This window comes from Ammodytes marinus (assembly GCF_949987685.1).
Source record: "Ammodytes marinus genome assembly, chromosome: 15".
Lineage (NCBI taxonomy): Eukaryota > Metazoa > Chordata > Actinopteri > Uranoscopiformes > Ammodytidae > Ammodytes > Ammodytes marinus.
Genome location: NC_137219.1, coordinates 9,739,992 through 9,763,976, shown reverse-complemented (window position 1 = coordinate 9,763,976; position 23,985 = coordinate 9,739,992). Strand labels below are relative to the sequence as shown.

Sequence of the window (23,985 nt, the reverse complement as noted above, 5' to 3'; positions counted from 1 at the left end):
TATACAGTTTTAATTCCAACAGAAGAAAAGCATAATTGTAGTTGAAATAAAAACAAATCCACTTAGGCTACCACTGTTGAATATAACGGGATGAAACATGAAAAAAACTAAAGAAGGCTCCATCATTATTAATGTGTAGGCTATTTTTTTGCATGATGTTCTCTGTTTTGAATTCATATTTGCAAAAACTTAACACCATAACGTCGGCCTACAGAGGGATCACTTGAACAAACACAGGTCATTTTCATTTTGCCATAATTTCCCTGTTTTGCAGTCACTTCACAGACGAGGAGGGGCCCCGCTACACATTGTAAGCTGTCATTGGGGGAAAGCGGTGTCAATCACAGCTCTGATCCTCATCAGCTGTACGCAATCACATCTGCGTCAGTACGCACACGGAGAAACCGGAAAATAAAACAGCGTTTGCGGGGCAAAATAAAAGCACAAAAGTTAGTCCTCTAAAACTCCTGTATTGGCAGTGTTTGGGAAGCTACTTTGAAAGCATAGCTTTGAAAACTACCAATTACTTCACACTGGAAGAAGTCGAATTAAGATAGAGAAAAGCTATACCCCAGAGAGAAATCTATTTACAAAAAGGTTGTACTTTTTTTTAGTAGCCTACTACTTTTATAACAAAATAATAACAAAATATACCAGTAATACAAAAAGTCGCATGCCAGCCAAAACACATGATCAAATTAAAATGAATTCCTTTCCTTTTTGGCCCAGAATTACAAAATTGCAACAACAAAAAAATATATAGGCTATATATATATCTAGCCTACTTGCTCCCGATGGTTCAGAGAGCGCCTTGCATGGCAGCTACTGCCATCGGTGTATGAGTGTGTGTATGAATGGGTGAATGTGGTAAGATATGTAAAGCGCTTTGGGGCTGAGAAAATCGGCAAGAAGGCGCTATAAGTCAAGTCCATTTACCATTTTACAATTTGAATCACTATGCAAATATGAATGTAGTTGAACTACCAGCAAGCCACTTCTAATTGTAGTAGGCCTAGTTGATTTACTAGCTTATAGTTCACTACTTCCCAACTCTTGGGTGTGCTTAACACAACCTCACTAGGCCTACTGCAGAATTGTCTATTTAACATTCATACAATTAATTCAGGCTGCAGACATAAGAATTTCTTTTGTGTATGATAAAATACTTTTTATTCGTGTTTTCATCTTTAAACTACTTGTTCTATAATTCTAAGAAGAAAAAAACAATTTTATTTTGACATGATCAACCGGAAGTTGCGTGTATTATTGTGTTGGACTTGACGCTGGTCGCCGTCGTCATCATCTGTACGCACGGCGGCGACAGGAGCCTGAATCGGCAGGGACTGTAGGTCCATGGTATCCCACCGCTATTCTCCCCCAGTGCGAGGAAGAGAAGAAAAAAACACTCATATAGAGTAGAAAAATATCGGCGATTTCCCCCACGAAAGTCCCTCTGGAAACTCTGATGGACTAATCTGATTTTTCTACGGTAAGCACGCTTTTATTTTTTCTTTCCCGTGTTGCATTTCAATTGGTGCACCCGCCTTGTCCCCTATTTTGCGCTGTGGACTGCTAGCTGAATCCATCTCCGGAGAGAGAGAAAGAGAGAGAGAGAAACGGAGAGAGAGGAGATAAATAACACATTGAATCTTGCTGCAATGAAGCCAGTGTTCACTTCTTCAGATGTAGATGCGTGTATTTGATGGCATAAGTTTCACCCTTACAGAAGCAAGGAGCGTGGCTGTGCTCTCGTGATTGTATGATGATGTTTTGCAGTGCTGTGATTGTGGAGAGGGGGCTCTTCTGTTGCAGCAGCAGGGATGGATGCGCTGCAGAGCTGACCACCGAGGCCACACACACACACACACACACACACACACACACACAACACACAACACACAACACACAACACACAACACACACACACACACACACAAAATTAAAAACGTCACAATGGCCCGCAGACAGCCTCCTATTGATTCACCCCAAAATAATTGTCATATGCTTCAAGCTAATTGCATTGCCTCGCTGTTAAGTATCCAATTAAAGCTGTCCTAATCGGGTTATCTGATGTGTCTGGAAGTGCAGCCATCCATCGTGTTGGCAAACACTAGGGATGTTATAAAGTGTGTGTTTACCTGGGAGCCTCATTTTATCATGTGCAATAAGTTGGGCAGCAGCTGTGTGTCGGTTTGTGACAAAGCACTCAGTAACCTGAAGTATCCAGGCTTTCATTGGTCTGTGAATGACTACACGACTGGTGTGTGTGTGTTATCAAATTGGAATGAAAGGAGTTGCATATAATGCTTCATGGACCATGTACACTCCCCCCAGGCCATATTTGAGCCTTGTTATCTGACAAAGCGGCACACAAGCTTGTGACTTATGGATTATAGGTTCATATAACATGTGTCATGATAAAGGTGAAGTATAAGGCTAAACATTGATAGTTTCAGTTTCGCATATGTTAAGATCATAGTTTGGTTCCACGAGTCCTGGTTGTCATCTTCAAATGTCTTGTTTTTGTGCAACAAAAAAGGTTTTTTATGTATATCAGCCAATTGTCACATGGAAGAAACTAACACCAGACTACATCTTTTGCTTTAAAAATTACCTAAACAATTCTCCAAATCGTTGCAAATAATCAATAAAAACTAATCGTTGCCGCACATACTGCCCTCACTTTGCACTTACTTTCAACCCAAGTCTTATTCAGATCTACCAGAACACTTCCAACCTCCATCGCTGTAGACCCAACACATCATTATTTCCAGTGAATTCTTACATTGAACATTGCCCTCCACTGGCACTAGATTTGGAGAAAAAAAACCTTAACACCCCCAGTTGTTCAGTGACAGGCAGCAGTGAGAATCTGCTCTGATATGTTTTTAGAAATAAAATAAAAAGTTAGACTTTTTTCAAATGTTCTCCCAGTTGGAAATTATTCAGCTTCTTGGTAAAAATTTCTCTCACTGAGTGGACATTTACAATGGTCTCAGTGATTTGACAACATGACTTAACTGTGAACATTGTGACACCGAAACACTGTTAGGCTTAAACCCACACGTACTGTATGACGCTCAGCTGTGGGTTTTATAACTAGTACATTCAGTACGTGAAGAATGCTTTGAAAGCTTTTACACTGCCTTTCATTGTGCTGGTAATCTTGTGGCAGAGTGTAATGTGGCCATTGTCTTGTTGTTGATACACTGAATGAACTCAGTTGTGTCCAACACAAGCAAATATTGTAACTATTCAGAGAATGGCAGCCATAAGGAGAGGATTGTTAGAGTTGTACCAAATCCAATGAACGCAGCAGTGAGTTTCATACGCATTCAAATGGCACACAACTGAAAGTGATCCTCTTTTAGGTCATTGCTTTAATGAATGGATCCAAAGTCGTGTTTTTGAGTTAAACAGGGTTGTTGCAAGTGCGGTGCCAGTGGGAGGAGGAGTGGGAGGGTTGACCCTGTTTTGTGCCATGTCAATGATCTGAGTGTAAAGGGTCGACTCCCCACGCTTCCAATTAAACAGAGCTGTCTTGTTAAAGGGTGTGTTGAATCATTTAAAAAATGATTGTCTTCGGGTGAAATTTGTAAGCTGATTCAGGTTAAATAATGAAGGTGTTTTCATAGTTTGTGACAAGTTTAGTGCATACATGTCAAATTTCAAACACCCAAGCTTTATTTTAGGATAACTTCTATAGAAAAGACATATCATCAGGTCAGCTTGTTGCCAATTAAATAGTGGGTACCCATTGGAGCTGAAACCATTAGCCTATTATTTTTAACTCATTTGGCAGTTAGTTAATCTTTTCAGTAATTTTTCAGGCAAAAAAGGGGCAAAAGAGTTGTTGCTTCGCATCTTCGAGAATGTCAGAATTGCAATTAAGAATTATTTTCATTGTCTATTAATCTGAGATTGCATTTAATGATTAATTGATTACTTGTAGTCTATAAGATATAAGAAAATAATAATAACAAATATTTAACATTTTCCCAGCGTCCAAAATGGCCTATTAAAATGTCTTGTTTTGTCTGACCTAAGATGTTACATTTTCAATGATATAAAACAGAGGGCAAACTGTCCTGTTTTAGAAGCTACCAACAGACAATGTTTTGTTTAAATAAATCTACACAATTGATGTTAGTTAACCACCTGTTTATCGTGTAAATATTCCAGCTGTGTAGTGTGTCGACCCCAGGGATCTAGATCATTTCACCCATCGTTTTTTCAGAGTGCACACATGTGTGTTTCTCAGGCCTTACTCACTGTCTCCTGTTTAATCCATCAGATAGCCTGCGTGACCCTGACATGTCTGTGCTTTTAATTTGGTATATTGATCTGGCCTGCTCTACTATAAAAAGCTGCCAGAGGATCTCATTACGGCTCCCAGCGCCATGTGTCTTTGCTGCTGCTGCTGATTAACACTTGTGCCCTCTATGACATCAAAATAAAGGCCATCATATCATAGAAGTTCATTTTCAGGTAAAGCTAGGCAGCTTTGTTGACTGACCTTGTAGCACTAACCCTGTCCCATAACTTTGTGTTTTCGGAGAATACTTTGCTGTCTTAATTTCTCTTTGCCTCCTGATGTGAGGGGAATCTAACAAATACTGTGCAACAGCTTTGGCCAGACATCAAAGACGGGTGTCAGACTGCATCTTGAATGATCATGATGAGGAGCTTTAAAGTGATACCACTGCCTGCCTGTGTGTTTCCAGAGAAAGTCAAATCCCCCCCTGCAATTCCTTATCTTTAGCTACAACCCTGTCCCTTTTGGATCTTCCTTCTCATGGCGGTGGGGTCCTCTTGGAGGCAAGCTGTTCATTTGGGTCTGAAAATAGCGTGACAAGTGATTTTGCAGGCTGAGGAGGTGATCATGCGATACCCAAGCCGTGCCACAGAAAAGGAACAAGCCCCGCGGCCACCATGCCATCATCTGCTTTTTTCTTCTTGGAGTAGGGGGGAAGTGATGCAGGTGTGTGTGTGTGTGTGTTCTCAACTGAAATCATTATGTAGCAGAGCTTTGTCGGATCTGAGGGCAAGTGATAAATGCTTGCAAAAGCTATGATATTTTGACCATGTGACTGATCTGCCTTTTGCTGTGGAATGATTCTGAAGTCCAAAGATGGTGGATTCTTATTGCATTCAATCATTCATTAACTTCAGTGCACATAAACTCTATTCATATGCAAATGTTTACTGTGCGAACACTGTACCAAAAGGGAACATACAGTATGTATATAAACAATACAAGATGGCCTGGTTTCTGTACAGCAGCTATGCTTGCAGAAATGTTAAAGCGATGGTAGTCCCTGGCCTTTTTTAACTTCAAGAGCAGGAAGATTTTCATAATCCCCAATAGGCAGCGCAAAGACATGACGAGGTAAGATCTCCCTCTTTTAATTTGATCCCTCCAGGAGTGGATGCAGTGCTATTTCAATCACTGCACTCAAAGAGAACAGCCGCCAGAAATCAGACCTCACCTGGATTATCCCTGTCAATTGACTTCATATTTCCACGCTTGTGCAATTTTCCAAGAGCTGCACCTCATGATTATAATGGATATAAACAACGAAAGCAAAAAAAAAATGTAAACTATAACCAGTGGAATATTTTTTAGTTCTGTTGTTGTACAGGTGAAGCATGTCACTAGCAGAGACTAACGTGTTTTACCTGCTGAATTGTAGAGAGGGGAGTGTTGTTAATATACCACAAGATACCAGAGGTAGATATTAATGTTGAGGAAGATTATTTGTTATTTTAAGGATTAAGAGGGAATCAGCCGTCTTCCTCCTCCTCCCTGTGTTTCAGTCTTTGGTCTCAGCTTTGGTCTGGGCTTGATGCTACCGCTGGGCTTGTTTCTTTCGGACGATTTAATGGGGTTTTATGGCAGTAATGAATCACAATGATCTCCTCCTCTCTGCAGTGGCCCGTTCTTCTTTTAGTTAAACAGTATGGAGCGAATATAGTCAAGTATTTGTTAGGCATCTATTTTGTACTTCCATACACAGTACTACATACATCGCCTATACCCTGTTGCAGTGCATGTTCACAGTGCGCAGCAAGTGACACATCTGTTTGCACTTTTTTCCGATGTAGGCGTTGGGGTTTCTTGCTAGTAAATATGAAACAGGCTTGAAGGAATTTGGTCCTATACTCTGTAGCTTTTCTTTGTAACCATTAAGTTCCAGTGTCCTTCAGACAAAACCCTGATTCCAGCTCGTTATGGGGATACAAACTAGTTTCCTAGTAGCAAAAAAAAAATAAGTCCATCACAGGTTCCAAGAGCCTGTGGTGACATCGTGAAATGTCTTGTTTTGTGTGACCAGTAGGCCAACACTTAAACATATGTAGTTTATTATCATAGACGACTAAGGAAACCAGAAAATGTTTACTTTTGAGAAGCTGGAACCGGTACATATATTGGTTATTTTGGCTTATCTTGACCTAATGCTTTGTGTCTATCCTTGACAAAAAACTTTTTATATAGATCATTCTTTTCCAATATAAATTAAATCCTGACAGAAAAGAGCCACCACCTGTCGACCAACTGTTCTGTTAATGTGGATCTGAATCTTTTAATCCCAGGTCCAGAGCGGTGCCAGAGTTTCCCTCTTTCTCTTCCGTCTGCTGCAGCCCTGGCTTTTGCCCGCAGCACCACCTCTCTCCATCCACTGCAACTGTAAACAAGTGTGTTTCCAATTAGCCGCCCCGAAGTCAGCTGGCCGCTAAGGCTGATGGGAGACAACAGTGCTGTCAGCCGTGTTGTACCAGATTCATGAGTTTCCAGGGCTTAACAATTGGGGGGCATGGTGAGCCCAAATGTGCATTAGTTCAACTGGGTCTTTAAAGACGCTTAGGCTCTTTTTAATTGGCGAAGCGGAGTGCCTCGCTACTTACAGAAACCGGTTTAGCTCTGCTTTAGTCGAGTAATATGCTCCATCAGCCCCCTCCCTCCTCGTTGTGCGACTGTTAAGGGTCTCCCTTTGTATTTCAACTCTTAAACTGCGAATCTATAGATGTGTGTATGTGTGGCTCCTTGTAAAGAAAACAAAAATAAAGTGCATGCCAACTCGTAAAGGCAATGGCTGGGTGTAAATTCTTCTCGCAAGTGTGGTCGTGCAATAAGAGGGCAAAGTAAACCATGATAAGTAGTGCTGTTAAATCCAGTCGAGTCGAGCTGGATATTCTCTGCATCTCACTCCCAACTTGTACACATATTTACGCGGTGATGACATTAGACATACACTGCAGCTCTGTCACATTATGCTCTTTTATAATTAGTGAAGGAGTTTAATTTCAGCCTAATTAAATGATTTTTCACTAGGCTGTCTGTAACTCTCCGAGGAAGCTCTGAAATAATGGAATATTGAATCATAGTTTCCCCAACGGAGATGGTTTCCAGCTATAATTTTACCCATGCACTAAATTCATCTCTGTCTCTTCCCCTCTCAACCCACAGAGAGGAGAGAATGGGCTGTGTCCAATGTAAGGATAAAGAAGCAGCAAAACTCACCGACGACCGAGAGACCAGCCTCTCGCACCACTCGGGGTACCGCTATGGGTCCGACCCCACGCCGCAGCACTACCCCAGCTTTGGGGTCGCCACCATCCCCAACTACAACAACTTCCACACCGCTGCCCCGCAGGGGGTGACCGTGTTCGGGGGAGTCCACACCTCCTCGCAGTCTGGGACGCTTCGGTCTAGGGGCGGAACAGGTGAGGTTGAAGAAACTCCTTTTAGATAAGTCTATGGATGTATTTAGTCACATGCAAACACAGCTGTTTTAGTAACCAATAGGGTTTAGATGGTCCAGGATTTTCAATTATATTTTTGTGAAACACTTGCACTTATTTAGCACCGTTGACACAATGGAAAAGCCCATTGGCAATTTGTTTAGACCAACATGTAACACTAACACTCTCCATTTGAGATGAGAAGATAAGTACCACTCTGATGTCTGAACACTAAAATCATTATAGGGCTACAGCCAGAAGCTGTTTAATTTAGCTTAGCATAAAGAATGGAAACAAGGGGAAACAGCTAGCTTGTGTCCTATGGTAACAAAATCCTCCTATCACCTACCATATACAATTTATTTCATGCGTACAGGAAACCAAATTGTAAAAAGTTGTGGTTTTACAGGGGGGGGATTCAATGCCTGACTATATCAAGAAATACCTTTGGACAGACCCAGGCTAGCTGTTTTTTAAGATATTTTTTAGGCATTTTTTTCTTTAATGGACAGTTGGGAAGTTTGAGAAGCAGACAGGAAATGTGGGGAGAATGACAACAAAGGTCACTTGTTGGAAAAAAAAGTGGCAACGTTGCGATTCAGTGGCATACGTGGTAACCACTTGGCTACCAAAGTGCTCCAGCTGGTTGTATCTTTATATTTAAGTTACAGACATGAATGTGGTAGATCCATTTTCTCCTCTGACTCTTTGCAAGAAAACGATTATGCGTATTTCCCAAATGTTGAACTGTTTCTTTAAGGCAAGGTGACATCGTAAAGGAAAAATCTTAAAATATGTTGCTGTCATTAAACAGGGGTCAAATTACAAAACAGTGCAATTAAAAGTGGAATAATATGTCAGTCTAAAGCTGGAAACTTCTCTGAGGACCACTCACTGTCTGACTCACATCCAATATTAAGTAAAAATGCTAATGTTACAATAATATATTAGATGAAGTGAAAGACATTTCTACATTTTGTGTTGCTACTATTTTCCTCCTTTTAATCCAACTAGATATGTGATTCTTCTCGTGTGTTAGCTGATTTTGTGGTGCCGTGATAAATTCATTGTCTGTGCAGAAGATAAATGTCCACTGGCTAAAAGTTAATGGAAAACAGAGCAACCTAAATTATCGCTGGGACTCTTCTTAGGCACATCTGACGACCATAAAGATCAGACGTTGTGCTGAATAGTGCAGAAGTGTTTCCATGGTGGAGAATTGGGCTTTCATTTTTTTTTAGATTGTAAAGATACAAGTGGTGTGAGATGCATACATTGACAGTATCTTCTTGCTTTGACGTCAACTACTTTGGGCGTTTTTTCACTGCAGCACTGATAAACACACTGCATTTGTGGAGTCTGCAACACCAGCTGACCAATAAGAAATGACTAAGGTTATAAAGAGATGAAAAAAAAACTAGGCCAAAGCAGAGCAGAAACCTCATCTGACCCTCTCTTTGAGGACGTCAACACGTTTCCCATTGAGACAGTGAGCAGTTGAGGTCATTTGGAGGACACTGCACTGAGAGGGAAATGTGCTGTTCTTTATTGCAGCATTGTAGCTCTTGACTGTCGGTGGACGATTCAGATCAAATCAGAAAATGAAATCATTTTACAGTTTCAGGCTTATTAGGAGATACAGGGACTCCAGGGCCGTTCCAAATCACATCAGATACATTTGATTTGGTCTCAGCATTCTTAGAGGCTGAGGCTTAAAGTCAGATTCAGAATAACTGTTTTAATTATTTGCACTTTAAACCTGTAATAATTGATTTTTTTATGTTGTTTGCCTCTTGGGGGAGAGTGCAACAAGCAATAAACACAAATCTGAAAAACAATAATATTGTGAATTATGAGAATTTGAAGATTCTATTGTACAACAGCAGTTTGAATGCAATACAAAAAAAGATGGGAGTTATCATTATTAACAGCCCATGCATGAATCCAACAGTAAAAATCTGGATATAATACTTACTTGAGGAAAATGTTACCATTCTAACTCTAAGCACACACTTTGTGTTTCTACCGCAGGGGTGACTCTGTTCGTGGCTCTGTATGACTACGAAGCCAGGACTGAGGATGACCTCAGCTTCAGAAAAGGGGAGAGGTTCCAGATCCTCAATAGCACGTAAGTGTGAAAACATCCGCATGGCAGCTTTAAGCGTGGCACTCATGCTTTACTTCTCAGCTGTCAAAAATTTCTGAATGCTGGCAGGGAAAATATCTCTGTGTTATAACCCTGACCTGGCTTATGAAGGGTTAAGTTGCATGTAATGTCTTACCAGAGTTGTCATGTTTTAGTGACAGATGGCATCATGGAAATAAAATATTTAAGTTTAGGGTGTGGAAATAGTGATATTATTGCTCTCCTTTATCTGTGGTATGTCAAGACTTCATTGCATGTTTTAAAAGTCGTCCTCCTTCACTAGACTAAAATTAGAATTCTCTTATGTGGAAGTAAAGATGAGCAACAATTTGCTGCTGTTTTGAATATTCTGCAATTTTTTTTTAAATGGTGATCAAATAGTTTTGAGACTTATTTATTACTTCTTAGCTTCAGGACTGTGGGTGGGCATGACTGACATCTGAGAGCTCGTGTTTGGTGAAAAACTGTTTCCATTTTGTTTTGGGTTTCCCCCTTTCAGCTAAATCTGAACCAAACCTTATCCCAAAGCTAGTTATATGCTACGAAAATCAAACATACACAATGTTTTTTTCCTATTTTAACAGGTCCATATACCGTTGGTAATGGAATTCGTAATTAGCTGTTGAGCTTTGGCACAATAAAACTGTCACTTCTGTCAGTCAGATACTGGTGTGGTCCTTACTCTAAAATACATTAAGACAGACTGTTTGCTTACTTTTCCTCTCCTTGCCTACGGTGTAACAGCGGCTCTCTGCTTGATGCTGTCAATCAAACACAAACACTGAAGCCCCTCCAGCCAGCTGAGACGAAAAGAAGCATTTCTGATATTTCCATAAAGACCTTTTTCTTCTTTATTTTTCAAGATAACTACCTATTAACAATATATTAAACTACATGTTTACAATTGTTTGACCACAAGGAGAGATGACTAATTGTGATTTCAGCTGGACTTTAAAGAGATGATTCCCTGGAGCTTAAAGGGCCCACGCATTAGAAAACAACTGCTTTAAGCACTTCACTTAGCTCTCAAAGAAAAAACAGCCAATATACCCGATCATCATGTTTATTTGGGCCTGTCTACATAATGATTAAACGTTGATGTGTTTCTCCATCCTCCCATCTCTCTCTCTCTCTCTCTCTCTCTCTCTCTCTCTCTCTCTCTCTCTCTCTTTCTCTCTGTTTCCTTCTCTCCTCAGTGAGGGAGACTGGTGGGAGGCTCGTTCTCTCACTACAGGTGGAACCGGTTACATTCCCAGCAATTACGTCGCTCCGGTGGACTCCATTCAAGCTGAGGAGTGAGTTAAAAAAAAAACGTTTATTTATAATAGCAACAACGCATACACGCACACAGTCTCTTAGGCACGGCAGCTTTATTAGCAGAGAGCATATCATACATATTTGAGAAATCATCGTTTTGCCATTTGTCACATGTTGCAAAGTGGAATGTATGGTAGGAAAAAAAATGAATAATTGAAAACATTTTGTCCCAATACTCCTGTCCACAGTTTGATATCGTCTTTTTTTTCCCCTGCAGCTGGTATTTTGGTAAATTAGGCAGAAAGGACGCAGAGAGGCAACTGCTCTCCAACGGCAACGCCAGAGGCACTTTCCTCATCCGTGAGAGTGAAACAACCAAAGGTACTCTTGATTCGAGCAGCAGCCAATGAGGTGACACGTTGAATGCTTTTAGGAGACGGATAGAGATGTTTGTGATTAAATAAACATTAAGGAACACTTTACTGAAATGTGCCACGTGGCAGTAGAAGCAGTTTATTTATAGACAAACTTCAGACAAAGTTTGCATCATAAAATCCAGGTTAATGTGTCATTATCGTCATAGTTGCTCAATATTCATTACACTAAATATTTTGTATAATGTGCTTAGTATACACAGATTTAAAAATACCTATCATACACTCTCACATGTTCTCTAATCTCATGTTAAGACCATGTTGCTTAAGTCTTACCAGAGATTTGGCTCCAGTTTACATTTCCCTAATTTATCGTTATCGTCTGTGTTCCAGGGGCATACTCCCTTTCCATCCAGGACTGGGATGACATCAAGGGAGACCACGTCAAACACTACAAGATTCGCAAACTGGACAGTGGAGGCTATTACATCACCACCAGGGCCCAGTTTGAGACTCTCCAGCAGCTTGTGCAGCACTACTCTGGTGAGACTCTGCTCAAGCTGTATAAAAACGCCCTGACACGATAGACCATGTGTCAGCTTTCCCTATGATTTATTTTATACAACTTTATCATCATTTAACATTTAAATTGCATGCACCATCCAGCCAGGGCTGCAGGGCTGTGCTGTCGACTGATTGTGCCGTGCAGCAAAGGCATGCCCCGTCTGACCGACCTGTCCGTCAAAACCAAAGACGTGTGGGAGATCCCACGGGAGTCGCTGCAGCTCATCAAGCGTCTCGGCAACGGCCAGTTCGGAGAGGTCTGGATGGGTGCGTATGACTTTTTGGCGTCCCTCTTTTGGCACAAGTTAAGAATTGGACAGCTGTCAGCGGTATTGCAAAATGTATTGTGTGTGTGTTGGATTATTTAAAAGTAACACCCATGTTAATGTTACCCACAGGGAGTGTTTTGCTTCTAGTGATGTCATTTAGGAATTTGGACTAGAGTGAGAATTCTGAAAAGATTTGTGATTGGATTTAGGATCTGGACGAGCCTGTAAACCAGTTAAACCTTAGGAATACATGGTTACTGTTATGTTTGTTTAGATTTCTGTGAAGGGGAGACTCATCTAAACTCAGTTCAGACACATGCTGATTGAGTTCTGTAAAACTTAATCTGTCCCACATTGTACAGTGAAATGATCCATGTGTGTCTGATTTGCTGAGATCAGAGTACCACAAACATGTATTAGGTGAAATCCTAGGATGGATTTTACTTAATTCAAGGTTTTCAACTTGAAGCAATATTGTAGTCTCTAATATCAAAGCTAAATTAATGTACTGGAAACCAGTCAAACATTATTTTTGATATCCTTATCGGTACCCTGTATGCTAGGACAATGGAACTGTGTGGACTATGATAATTACATTTAGCTGGGAGACTTTTGGATTTGGATTTGTTCTATGTGAATACATTTACTTTTCTAGATGTTCTTTATATAAATGTTGTTTGTGTTACCTTGTTGCACCGCACCTTCCCTTCCTAATCTTTATATTTGTTGCCAGTTATTAGCGATACACAGGCAATAATAATATCAAGGTTACTGATAACACCACTGGATTTTGACATCACTTTTATGCAACTTCATGTCCCTCCACACTTTTCACATTTCTTTGTTTCAAACAAGACATCATATTTTTTCAAATGCTGAATAACTCCCTTTATAATTATGTAATACTGCTAAAGCAAAAATGCTAGTCGCTGACCTGTGGAGAATTACACTTGAACAACCTGTTTTCCTTTCTGGTCAGGCTCGTGGAACGGCACCACCAAAGTGGCAGTCAAGACCCTGAAGCCCGGCACCATGTCGCCCGAGTCCTTCCTGGAGGAGGCTCAGATCATGAAGAAGCTCCGACATGACAAGCTGGTGCAGCTCTATGCCGTGGTGTCCGAAGAACCCATCTATATCGTCACTGAGTACATGAGCAAAGGTAGAGGCTGCTTTAAAATAGACACTTAAAAAAAGACAGTATGAATATTGCATAAATGCTTTCCTGCACACAACTACGCCGTGTGTACATAATTTATGCATCTGTGGACAGTGCAGTATGGGTCCCACTTCATAGCATGGCACTGCGTTGCATGTGCTCATGACAATACTTTGATGCAAACAATTTTATTCTCGCGATACAAAGAAAAATTGTGGTTATACCATAGATAGACTGTGTATAAATATTATACAGGAGTCATTTTGTTCAAAGACACAGAGAAACCACAGTTGCCATGGCAATAATTAACAAATAAAAAATCTAGCCAAGTGTAACGTGTGGCAGGAATCCCAGAGCTGATGTCACATTAGCAGCTATGTTTTGCTTCAGTTGTGCCCTAAATCTGAGTTAAACTGCTGAGGACGATACTAGAGGACAGAAACTGACACATTTTTCATCTGTTCTTTTATTTCTTTTAGGGAGTTTGCTAGACTTCCTTAAAGATGGAGAAGGACGAAGCCTCAAACTGCCAAACCTAGTGGACATGGCAGCTCAGGTACACTGCTCAAAATAACCTGCAATATTGATGCTGCACACTGTGGATTTGTGACCTTAGCACAATAAAATAGACTTGTTCCCCACTAAGAACTCGATTTGCTTTAATTCCCTCAAGCTGTTACCACTTTTTTAGTGTAATGTCAGTGTTGTACATTTACAGCTTCTTGAGTTTATGTTAAGTTTCATTAGGCAACATCATACTTCAGCAGACCAACATTCTGCGTTGTTTGAATTTGTGGAAAGTGCATAAGCACATTGCATGTAGCACAGGGTAATTTACCAGTTTGATTGTCATGTGATTGCTTTATAATCAGACCAAAGAGACAACAGAGTATCTAAAGCTAGTAATTTGGCTCTACGGTTTCATCCCTGCTGCTGAGTCGATAAGTAATTATACCTGACACTGAAGTTTATTTTGCAAATATAGCGAACCTGTGGATTTTCAGTTGAGAGATTGTCCTCTCTATTTCAGCTCCCTACCTCCCTTTTTTCATATTTTTGAAATGGCAGTAAATCTACGTAAATAGTCGTGTTTAGCACATATTGATTAACCTTGAAACTATTCAGTGATATGACGTTCACTGGGAAAAAATGACTCAATTTCCCAGGTGGCAGCAGGCATGGCATACATTGAGAGGATGAACTACATCCACAGAGACCTGCGCTCCGCCAACATCCTAGTCGGGGAAAGTCTGGTGTGTAAAATCGCTGACTTTGGTCTGGCCAGGCTCATCGAGGACAATGAATACACAGCAAGACAAGGTAAGCTAGACGGATTGAGTTGGTCCATCCATCACTATGTTTATGTGAACATTTCCTAAGTTCTAAGGAACTACTTATTAGTTTCATACTACTTTTTTTAATGTGGTTGTTTACCATCAAAATGTTACAAGCCCACAATCTTCAGAGGAATATGAGTCACATCGACTAAGCCACAGACTGAGCACCACGATGCACTGACACTGATATTCAAGCAAGAGGGTCAAATATTCAAGACACAATATTATGACAAAATAGTATATCCCAATTGTTTGCATACTGCATGCAAAGTACATACTTTTTAAGAGCAGCTGCAGTATGTAGTACTGTGAAAAATTTGAAAATTGCACATATATAAGCAAGTTAACGGCTATTTTTTTTCCAATTGGTTAATTTAACTACCTTAATTCAGTAGCAATTACACTTTTAATATAAACTCGCTGTTTTGTGTTTGTATTTAGTGTGATTTGTTTTAAAGACACTTTTTGTCCACAAAGGGATTTTTTAAAGTTGTATTTACAGGACTATATGCACATTCTGGCCGTGTCTGAACTGCCATACTAGCGTCCTACATCCTACATACTCATGCATACTCTCTACTCAAAGATCGATTGTGTATGCGAGCTGCGTCTAAACGTTCTCAGTTGAAGTATACTCAAGCAATGAAGAATTTCTTCTTCTTCTTATAAGATTCAGGCAGTTTAGACACTCTTAAGCTTATAACCGCCCTCTACAGGTTAGATATTGAACTAGACTTTTACAGTCCTGTGTTCATCATCTGTGTTTTAGACCTCTTGTTTTATAATAATGATGTTTTGAGGCGGAGGATCCCTCCGACGCTCTCTGTCCGGCTCATCAGCACTCAGCTGTCTGTGAGTTGAGCTGGACGAGCCGCGGTGTATGGAACAGCGATCTGTTCTAATCTCTCTCCACTATCAGACTCACAACACTCATTTCACTTAGTAACTCTAATGTTGTTAGGTATTTATCTTCATCTCTTATCTATTGTAAGAGTGCATGAATGACTGCACGTACAGTTGTCAGATCACGAAACCCCAAACAATGTTGTTGCCTAGCAACTTGCTCGAAAATATTTCATTTTCCTGGGCGGGTAGAATTGACCCAGTGCATTGTGGGGCGGTTGAGTAGGAAAAGTATACAATCGATTCATACCCAAAATCTTCCCGGAAGTTAGTACTCATCCGGGAATTTCTCACATACCCAAACTCGCATACCCAACCGTCACATACTCAAACTGAAGTCAAAATGAGTATGAGTAGGACGTTAGTATGGCAGTTCAGACACGGCCATAGATTCACTTAAGCCTTGTGTATATATCTGTTGACTTTAATTTTTTCTGTAGTATCCTCTAAGTCCCCAACCACAGCATTCTCTGAAAACCTCATTGTTAGAGGAAAACGTTGGCGGGCTGGCAAGATGACTTGTTCCACTCAGTTCAATTCCAAAATACTTTTTACACACACTGATACACACACACACTGATACACACACACACACACACACACACACACACACACACACACACACACACACACACACACACACACCTTTTCAGAATAACTACTGTAAATGAGTTTGTCTTGATGACACCAGTGGAAAACAGAAGCACTTGTGGTTAGGGCATGGCACAAAGACAACAGAATATCCCATTCACACACAGTGAAAACAAAGTGAAGGAGTTAAGACAGAGCACGCGTTGTACACAAATATCAATCTATCACTGTGTATCTCATTGGAAGATTGAGGAATAAGCCTGGATCAGTCAAACATTTCCTACCCTTACCGGTTCAACAGATGTGATCCGGACTCCGATAGTTACTTTAACAAATGAGTGGCCGAACATGTTGACAGTCATTTTACATGTTTTTACTTGTTCAGGGAGTAATAATGGAATCTTTCAGCTTTTTTTCCCCCTGGTGGGATGTTTGACGTGCCCTCATCTTTCTGCATTAAGGAAATCAGAGAGGAAGGAAATAGTCATACAGGGGAAACTGACCTACTTACTCCTTCTGCTGGTGTGGCAACATTGAAATAACGAAAGAAAATGTTTGCAAATGTTTTGAAAATTAAAACTCAACATATATCTGAACTTTTTTGTTAAAGGTGCAAAGTTCCCAATAAAGTGGACCGCTCCCGAGGCTGCCCTCTACGGGAAATTCACCATCAAGTCAGATGTGTGGTCGTTTGGCATCCTGCTGACAGAGCTGGTGACCAAGGGCAGAGTGCCCTATCCAGGTGAGAGACTTTCATGCAATCATTGCTCGATTCCAGATGATTGCTTGTGTTTGCTTAATGTAGATTGTGTGTGAAAAAGTGTTCGCGTCTTCTGGGAAATTAGCCATCGTTCTGTCTGCTAGAAAATGAGTAGCACGTTGCATAATGTACATTACATTTTGCATTATGCAGAGCAATGTTCCCAGATGGCTGTGTGAACATGTGAAATGTGTTCCTGTTTATCTGCCATACACATCCTCACAATATATTAAAATCAAATGTTCCGTTTCTTTAAAAAACACAGGACGGATATGGATTGAACAGAAGATACACAGATTTTCTTAGTATTCATTTGGATCCATTCTATTATTAAGCATGGAAATAAATACCGATCTTTTGGAACAGTATACAGTTTTTTAAAATAATGTAATGTTAGCTAAGCTGAGCAAAGGTCAGAATATTAGCTTTTTTTAGCTTTCAACACCATTTTTGGTCTTCATTCTACAAGTCTGAGCTTGAATTATTTTGGTATGCATTTTGTTATTCATTTTTTCTGACATTTTGTTTCTGTTAATGCAGAAACCTCCTACATTACAAAGCAATGGAATGACCTCATGAAGGATGCACATTTTCCTTAATTTCAATGTGTTCCTCTCTTCAGGCATGAACAACCGCGAGGTGCTGGAGCAGGTGGAACGAGGCTACCGGATGCCTTGCCCTCAGGACTGCCCCACGTCCCTGCACGAGCTCATGGTGCAGTGCTGGAAGAAAGACCCGGAGGAGAGGCCCACCTTCGAGTACCTGCAGGCCTTTTTGGAGGACTACTTCACTGCCACTGAGCCTCAGTACCAGCCGGGGGATAATCTCTGAGCACCGCCTGCCTTCATCTCGTGTCATTTTTGCCGTCATTTCCACCAGAGGGAGCCAGACTTCCACCTTTTCTCTCTCTCTGTCATCCTGTGGCTGTAACGATCTTAAAAAGCTCATCGACTGACACACTTCTTGACTTCCAAGCTTCACACAAACAGGGACGACTGCTGCTCTGACAGCGAGCATACAGACTATCAAATCAAAGGATGTTTTTATTGATGACTTGAAGAGTTAAAAAAAAATGACTGCCATCGATGAACAAGATGAGTCGTGTTGTGTAACTTGTACCTAGTGTAAATATAAATTGCTTGTTTACTTATCTCTCTTTTTTTGTTTCATTTTATATTACTTTTGATATTTTGAAAATGTGTGGGTTTTCATTTCTTTTTTTTAAATCCAAGGTCAAAGTTATTTCTGATTAACAGCCTGTAAAAAAAAATGTGTGAGGCTCACAGTTGGTAACAAACATGCGACATAATAATCGTAGGAATGGTAATAGTTAGTCGTCGTTGTTCGAAGTATCTCAGAAATGTTCCTGGAAGTCCACGACCTTTTTTTACGAGGTTAATGCAACAATACTGCTCTCCTCTTCTCAAGGAACTTAGATGTACTATAACACCTGTTCTTGCCTTTTCATGTTTAGTAATATTCTTATAATGTAAGGGAATGCTTCATGCTTTCTACACACTAACTTATTTCATCATGGACTCTTCCCCCTGCCCGAACTTATATGCCATCGGCACTAATATTAAGTGCATTCATCTCATTTTAGCTTCAGCCAGTGAGTTTTAGATTGGCTTAAATTAACTATGAGTTCTGGTTCTTGTAGTTGAAAAGGAGGCTGCACTTCCTGTCCAACTACGAACATTCTGGTCAACTGCTTATAATGCCGGCAATATTTTTAAAATGTATGTTGCAGTGTTGTATGGCAGCAGGCTGTGTAAGAATTCAGCATAGTCCTTTTTACGCTTCAGCAGCCAAACATACAAACAAACTGCCAATCACATGACGGGAATGAAGGACGCTTACCTGTGTTTGTCCCCCGCACCCCAAAATGTGTATCATTTCGGTCAGTCTTAGTGTAACGTTAAGATTACATCATTACGTGATTTTATTTTATTTTTATTGTGAAAATCTGCAGCTCTGACTGACATTTTTTTCATCCTCCAAGAATTACTATACACCATGTCTGTGTGTATTTAAGTTGATTTTCATTGTATCACTTTGTGTTCCCATATTCTGTAGTTATACAGAAAAACAACTGTTTCTGTCTCTGCATTATTTATTGTTTCTGTCTGTTACTTGTACACAATTGTTTTTGAAATAAACAATCTTGCCATCATTGTCCTGTGGATTTACCACTTTGAAACAGACCAACACTGAACACTTCCCACCACCACAGGTTTGTATGTTTTTTTTCCAGCCCCAGGGTTTAAATGACACCATAAATCAATTACCTAATAATAATAATAATAATAATAATTTTGTAAATACACGCAGTTGGCATGCCTGCTCTTTTAACTGTGATTATGTTGTTCCCCCTCGGTTGAATTTCACACCAACACAACATGACTGAACTCAGAACATATGCAAATCCCTTTGTAGGTGTCTACCAAGCAAATGGATAGCGGCCAGCTGTGTACAGAATAGTGGATTGATCTTTTATTTGTGTTAGTGTACTTCTTTTTCCTCATCTTGTGAGTTTCTCTCCTGTGTAAAATCATTTAACTGTTGAGATTATTTTGTGAGACTTTGTTTGACTATAGCCCCATTGTTGGGGCCATTTGGAGAGATACTGTATGTGTATGTCCTTGCGCCACTCTTACTCCTTCAGATGAAAGATGTATTTGAGAATCATTTTAACAAAACCTTTTTGAAAGGTAAATTGAAATGAATCCTCCTCAGCTAGTGTAGCCTGGCTGATCTGGCTGAGCAACACAAAGACTGCATTCTTGTTTCTGATTGGATGCTGCTGAAGTATGAAGAATTTGCATACAGCAGGTTGTAACACACACAAGCCTCTGCACCTACAGGACTGTAAAGAATCCAGCAGCGAACAGGTAGGTCATTGTTACTTCTTTCCTCTTGGCCAGGTACATTCTTACTTTATGTAAACATTTGTTTCCATGTGCTATGTGCCTTATAATTAGGAACTACATGTGAAATGATTTTCTGTGAGTAATTGTCTCAGATTGTGCATAATGTCTAACTATATTTCAATATTTTTTTGTTTTTTCTTCTAATTCATGAGGATCACTAACAGCTTTTTCTGCTTCTGTTTGCACATGGAGGAATATAGGCTATGCTGAAGTAACCTGGTTTAAGATGGACAACTCTGAAAAGGCACCAGATCTGAAAGTGTTTTCCACCAAAACAAAGTCAGAAAATTCACTTCCACTTCTGAGCCCCAAACTCACTGTTAAACAACTATTTCAAGCCCATCCGCATCACGATAGATTCACAGCAACCTGTTGCATGGAGGCAAGTTATTTCTGCCAAAAAAGCCCACTTAGAGTCGGACAAGTGAACCAAGAAGGTAGAGGAGCGACTCTGTGCCAGTATCGACCTCCTGATGGCTGCTGCCCACATCCTGCAGAAACCAGGGAGGCTGGTGCAAGAGGAAAGGGCTGTGGTTGTGGATCAACCGGGTCTGCGAGCACTGACACAACTAGGTGACTGAGAAATGGCCCTGTGTTGGTGTTAGGAAACGGATCCTAATGATAAAGTATAATTTGGATGCTCTTCAAGATTAATTTGGGGTAAAATATTTGATGTATATATCTTTATATGCAGAGGGGAGGATGAATACAGATCTCACCCTCAGAGTGATGAGGAGGATCTGGAGCCTCCCCTGCCGCTAAGATCTGATGAAGAGTGGCAACACAGCAGTCCCTTTCTATCTCCGCACCACTACATGCACAACTATGGTAAGGGAAATTCAATTCCTCCCTATAATGCATGAATGACAATCTCAGTCAGGACTCTTTTTTTTCTTTTTAGGCATGAAAATATATATTTTCCAATATGTATTTTATGTATTAGGGGAAATCTATTTACTACATATACTTTTTGCACTATTATGTCTCTTTGCACAATTTGTCTTAATTCATTTTAGATTATCCTTTTAAAGTGTCCTACTAAATATACTTTTCTTGTGAGTTTGTTAGAGGGAGCCTGAGATTGACTGCTCCTGTGTTTGTTGCGCATATAATAAATAAAGATCCTGAACATGCATATACAAGAAAACAACTTTTAAATAGCTGTCCATTGTCATCAGCAGCAGTTATATTTTATTATTTTGTAAAAAAAAATAAAAAATGTGGGTGGTCTGAATGTATTGGAGAGGTCAACCTCCTTCCTTCTAACCTGTGTGTCTTTTTGAGGGGATGTTTCTGCCTCTGAACTGCTCATCATGTGCTGTCACATAGAAATGTACAACGGTGTCAGATATCATCACTCTGCAGCAGAACAGCACTACAACTTCAACCCAGTCAACAGTTACCCACCTCAGCCATGTCACCACTTCGCTCCCTGCCGATCCTGGGACGATTCCCAAAACTGGTATAAAAAAACAAATAAAAAAACCTCAACCAGTAGCACACACGGTTCTCTCCACTGTTAATTCTCATGAAAAAATGCTAGGTGTTGCAACGGTCTCTGCCTTGCATATTGGCTGAGACCCATCACATGTCTATCTCTTCTTTTTCATGCTGCTTCAGGCTCCCTCACCATGGTAACTTTCTGAATGAGTGCTTGGCTCAGGGAAGTGTCTCGGTGAATGTCCCTCAGTTCTCCGTTCCCCCTGTAGCGGGCGTGTCGCAGGTCAGCGTGATGAACCCGAACTCAGCTGGAGCAGAGGCCTCCACCTCACATCCACATGACAAAATAAGAACCATCAGTCTGCCTGATGAGTGCCGTGAGTCATTTGTTTACTTCCTCATTTCTAAAGAAAGGTTCTAATGTTTTAGGGATAAATATGGAGCTGCCTAAAGGCTATTTGTCTTCTTGCCATGTAGTTTCAACAGGGAGTAGGGTGTGTTATTATTGTATGTTGTATATCAACCGGAAACCCCTTTTTACTGTGTTCTTATTTTTGAAGCTGTTGAATGTGGTGTTGCACACTGTAACATTTCTATAATAATACAGTAAATCACTATATGGACGAAATATTATGAACCACTTTAGTGATATGTAGTCCACCGCAAAGGAGAAACGTCATTTTGCCTGAATAAAAATGTTATATACTGTATTTGAACTAAAATTCTGATTCAGTTTAACATACTATGCATTTCGGAGCTTTTACAGATATCTCTATTCTCTTTGGTCCTTCAGTTTAATTGACTAATATTAAACTAGCAACAGCTACAGATGGATGAATTCTGCAATGAATTTTGATTTTTATGATCTTTCTCTTTTCTTCCCAGGAAATATTTTTATCACTTATTCTCTGGACATTTCTTCAGAGATGGTCCCCTTCGTAGACTTCCTCACAAAGCAAGGTTTTCGACCAGCTGTAAGCTACTTTCTCTTCAATTGAAAGATGTTCTTTTTTTAAATAGACTCCTGTGAACATGATTTGATTTGAATGATTTGATTTGAATATTTTATTATTGTGTCATGCATTAGCATGCCCAGCCCACAAGGGCTTACAAGACACCATTATAAAACACAGACAGACCAAAAACCAAAAATAGATGCTAAACAATACTAACATTAACGATATAAACCATCCTGACGTTTCATTTGATAGTTCACTTACAACCTTGAATTACATTTTTACAGATAGATATATTTGACCACCCCGTCAGACGAATGGATATCAACAAGTGGAAGGACAGTTACCTGAAAGATGTGAGTGTACTCTTGAGTTAATGTACATTTTTTAAATTGCTATATTATCACATCAAATCTTTGTAAATAGTATAACTAGATAATTGAATCAATATTCGACAGCAGTGAATGTCTAATGTGTGTGTGTGTGTGTGTGTGTGTGTTTTTAACAGCCATCAACCCTGATTATCATCGCCATAAGTCCAAAGTATAAGGCAGATATTGAAGGATCTATTGTGGATAGCCATGGACTACACACTAAATATATTCACTCTATGGTGAGAGCTCTTTGAGACAATGAGACATAATTTAAAAAAGAAGAATTTCCTAAAATGTATTTAAATTTGAAATCTAATTTGGTCAGATGCAGAATGAATACATCCAACAAGGCAGCTTGAATTTCAGATTCATACCTCTTCTTTTCCTCAATGCATCCCAGGTCAGATACGTTTTTTTTTCTTAACAAAACTTGTTTTTTGTTTTGCAGTAACTGATTATATTTTTCTTTTCGCAACTATTTCTCTCCCCCTTAAATCTTTCTCAACGACACCAGAAGTGTGTACCAAGTTGGCTCCAGAACACACGTGTTTACCGCTGGCCGCAGGACACTGACGATTTATTGCTTCGACTGCTCAGAGAGGAGAGATACATTCCTCCTCCTGTACCTATGGAGCTCACCCTCATCATCAGGCCTGTGGCCTCCAGCTTTGCCACAACACTCTAAAACACACCTGTGTTTAATAAAGTATGTTTTCTGTATGTACCTATTCAAGGAGTAAATAAATATTGGATAAATTGCTGTGCAGTTTTGTAAAGACATTCATGTTGCCCCGAGGAGAATCTCAATGACTTTGGTGACCCTCTGACTTTTCCTCTTGCGCTACCAGGAGCTGTATTTGTGGGATTCAATTGACATGTCTCAACATGTATTTAATTGGCCTGAATGTCATGATATTTAATACAGACACAATTTTCCTCCTCAGGGAGGACATTTTAATGGGTTTGCTGATCCCTTGACTTTTCATCTAGCGCTGGCATTTAGCTCAAATAATTTCAGTGACATTAAAGCCTCACTGGCATGTATACTCCTCGTCTTGTTTTTGAATGTTATCCAGGGAAAATATGCTTATTTTTTTACTTATACACCTTGTAAACTGTCTCTAGTCTATATTGTACCTTACATATTGTATGTAAATTGCTCAAATATAGCAGTTAAAGCTGTTT

The 23,985-nt window shown here is 40.0% G+C and overlaps 2 protein-coding genes across 2 annotated transcripts; both read left to right on the top strand.

Moving 5' to 3' along the window:
- Positions 1–1,329: 1,329 nt before the first annotated feature.
- On the top strand, positions 1,330–19,264 carry fyna (FYN proto-oncogene, Src family tyrosine kinase a). The gene is made up of 12 exons (XM_080042018.1): positions 1,330–1,489; positions 7,469–7,725; positions 9,775–9,871; positions 11,086–11,184; positions 11,424–11,527; positions 11,914–12,063; positions 12,187–12,351; positions 13,333–13,512; positions 13,989–14,065; positions 14,676–14,829; positions 16,951–17,082; positions 17,723–19,264. The coding sequence occupies exons 2-12, from the start codon at positions 7,479–7,481 to the stop codon at positions 17,929–17,931; spliced, it is 1,614 nt and encodes a 537-aa protein (XP_079898144.1). The 5' UTR covers positions 1,330–1,489; positions 7,469–7,478; the 3' UTR covers positions 17,932–19,264.
- A 962-nt stretch (positions 19,265–20,226) lies between these two features.
- On the top strand, positions 20,227–23,844 carry LOC307262171 (uncharacterized protein). The gene is made up of 9 exons (XM_080042951.1): positions 20,227–20,603; positions 20,725–20,858; positions 21,360–21,492; positions 21,651–21,847; positions 22,356–22,444; positions 22,714–22,782; positions 22,935–23,039; positions 23,126–23,200; positions 23,315–23,844. Exons 1-9 carry the CDS (start codon positions 20,257–20,259, stop codon positions 23,483–23,485), a joined length of 1,320 nt encoding a protein of 439 aa, XP_079899077.1. The 5' UTR covers positions 20,227–20,256; the 3' UTR covers positions 23,486–23,844.
- Positions 23,845–23,985: the final 141 nt, after the last annotated feature.

Excerpts from the sequence above, each read along its gene's own strand:
- fyna (XM_080042018.1), top strand. The coding sequence starts at position 7,479 with ATGGGCTGTGTCCAATGTAAGGATAAAGAAGCAGCAAAACTCACCGAC. Across the intron at positions 9,872-11,085 it reads TTCCAGATCCTCAATAGCAC|TGAGGGAGACTGGTGGGAGG; the intron begins GTAAGTGTGAAA and ends TTCTCTCCTCAG. Across the intron at positions 13,513-13,988 it reads CACTGAGTACATGAGCAAAG|GGAGTTTGCTAGACTTCCTT; the intron begins GTAGAGGCTGCT and ends TATTTCTTTTAG.
- LOC307262171 (XM_080042951.1), top strand. The coding sequence starts at position 20,257 with ATGGACAACTCTGAAAAGGCACCAGATCTGAAAGTGTTTTCCACCAAA. Across the intron at positions 20,859-21,359 it reads CCACTACATGCACAACTATG|AAATGTACAACGGTGTCAGA; the intron begins GTAAGGGAAATT and ends GCTGTCACATAG. Across the intron at positions 22,783-22,934 it reads AGGACAGTTACCTGAAAGAT|CCATCAACCCTGATTATCAT; the intron begins GTGAGTGTACTC and ends TGTTTTTAACAG.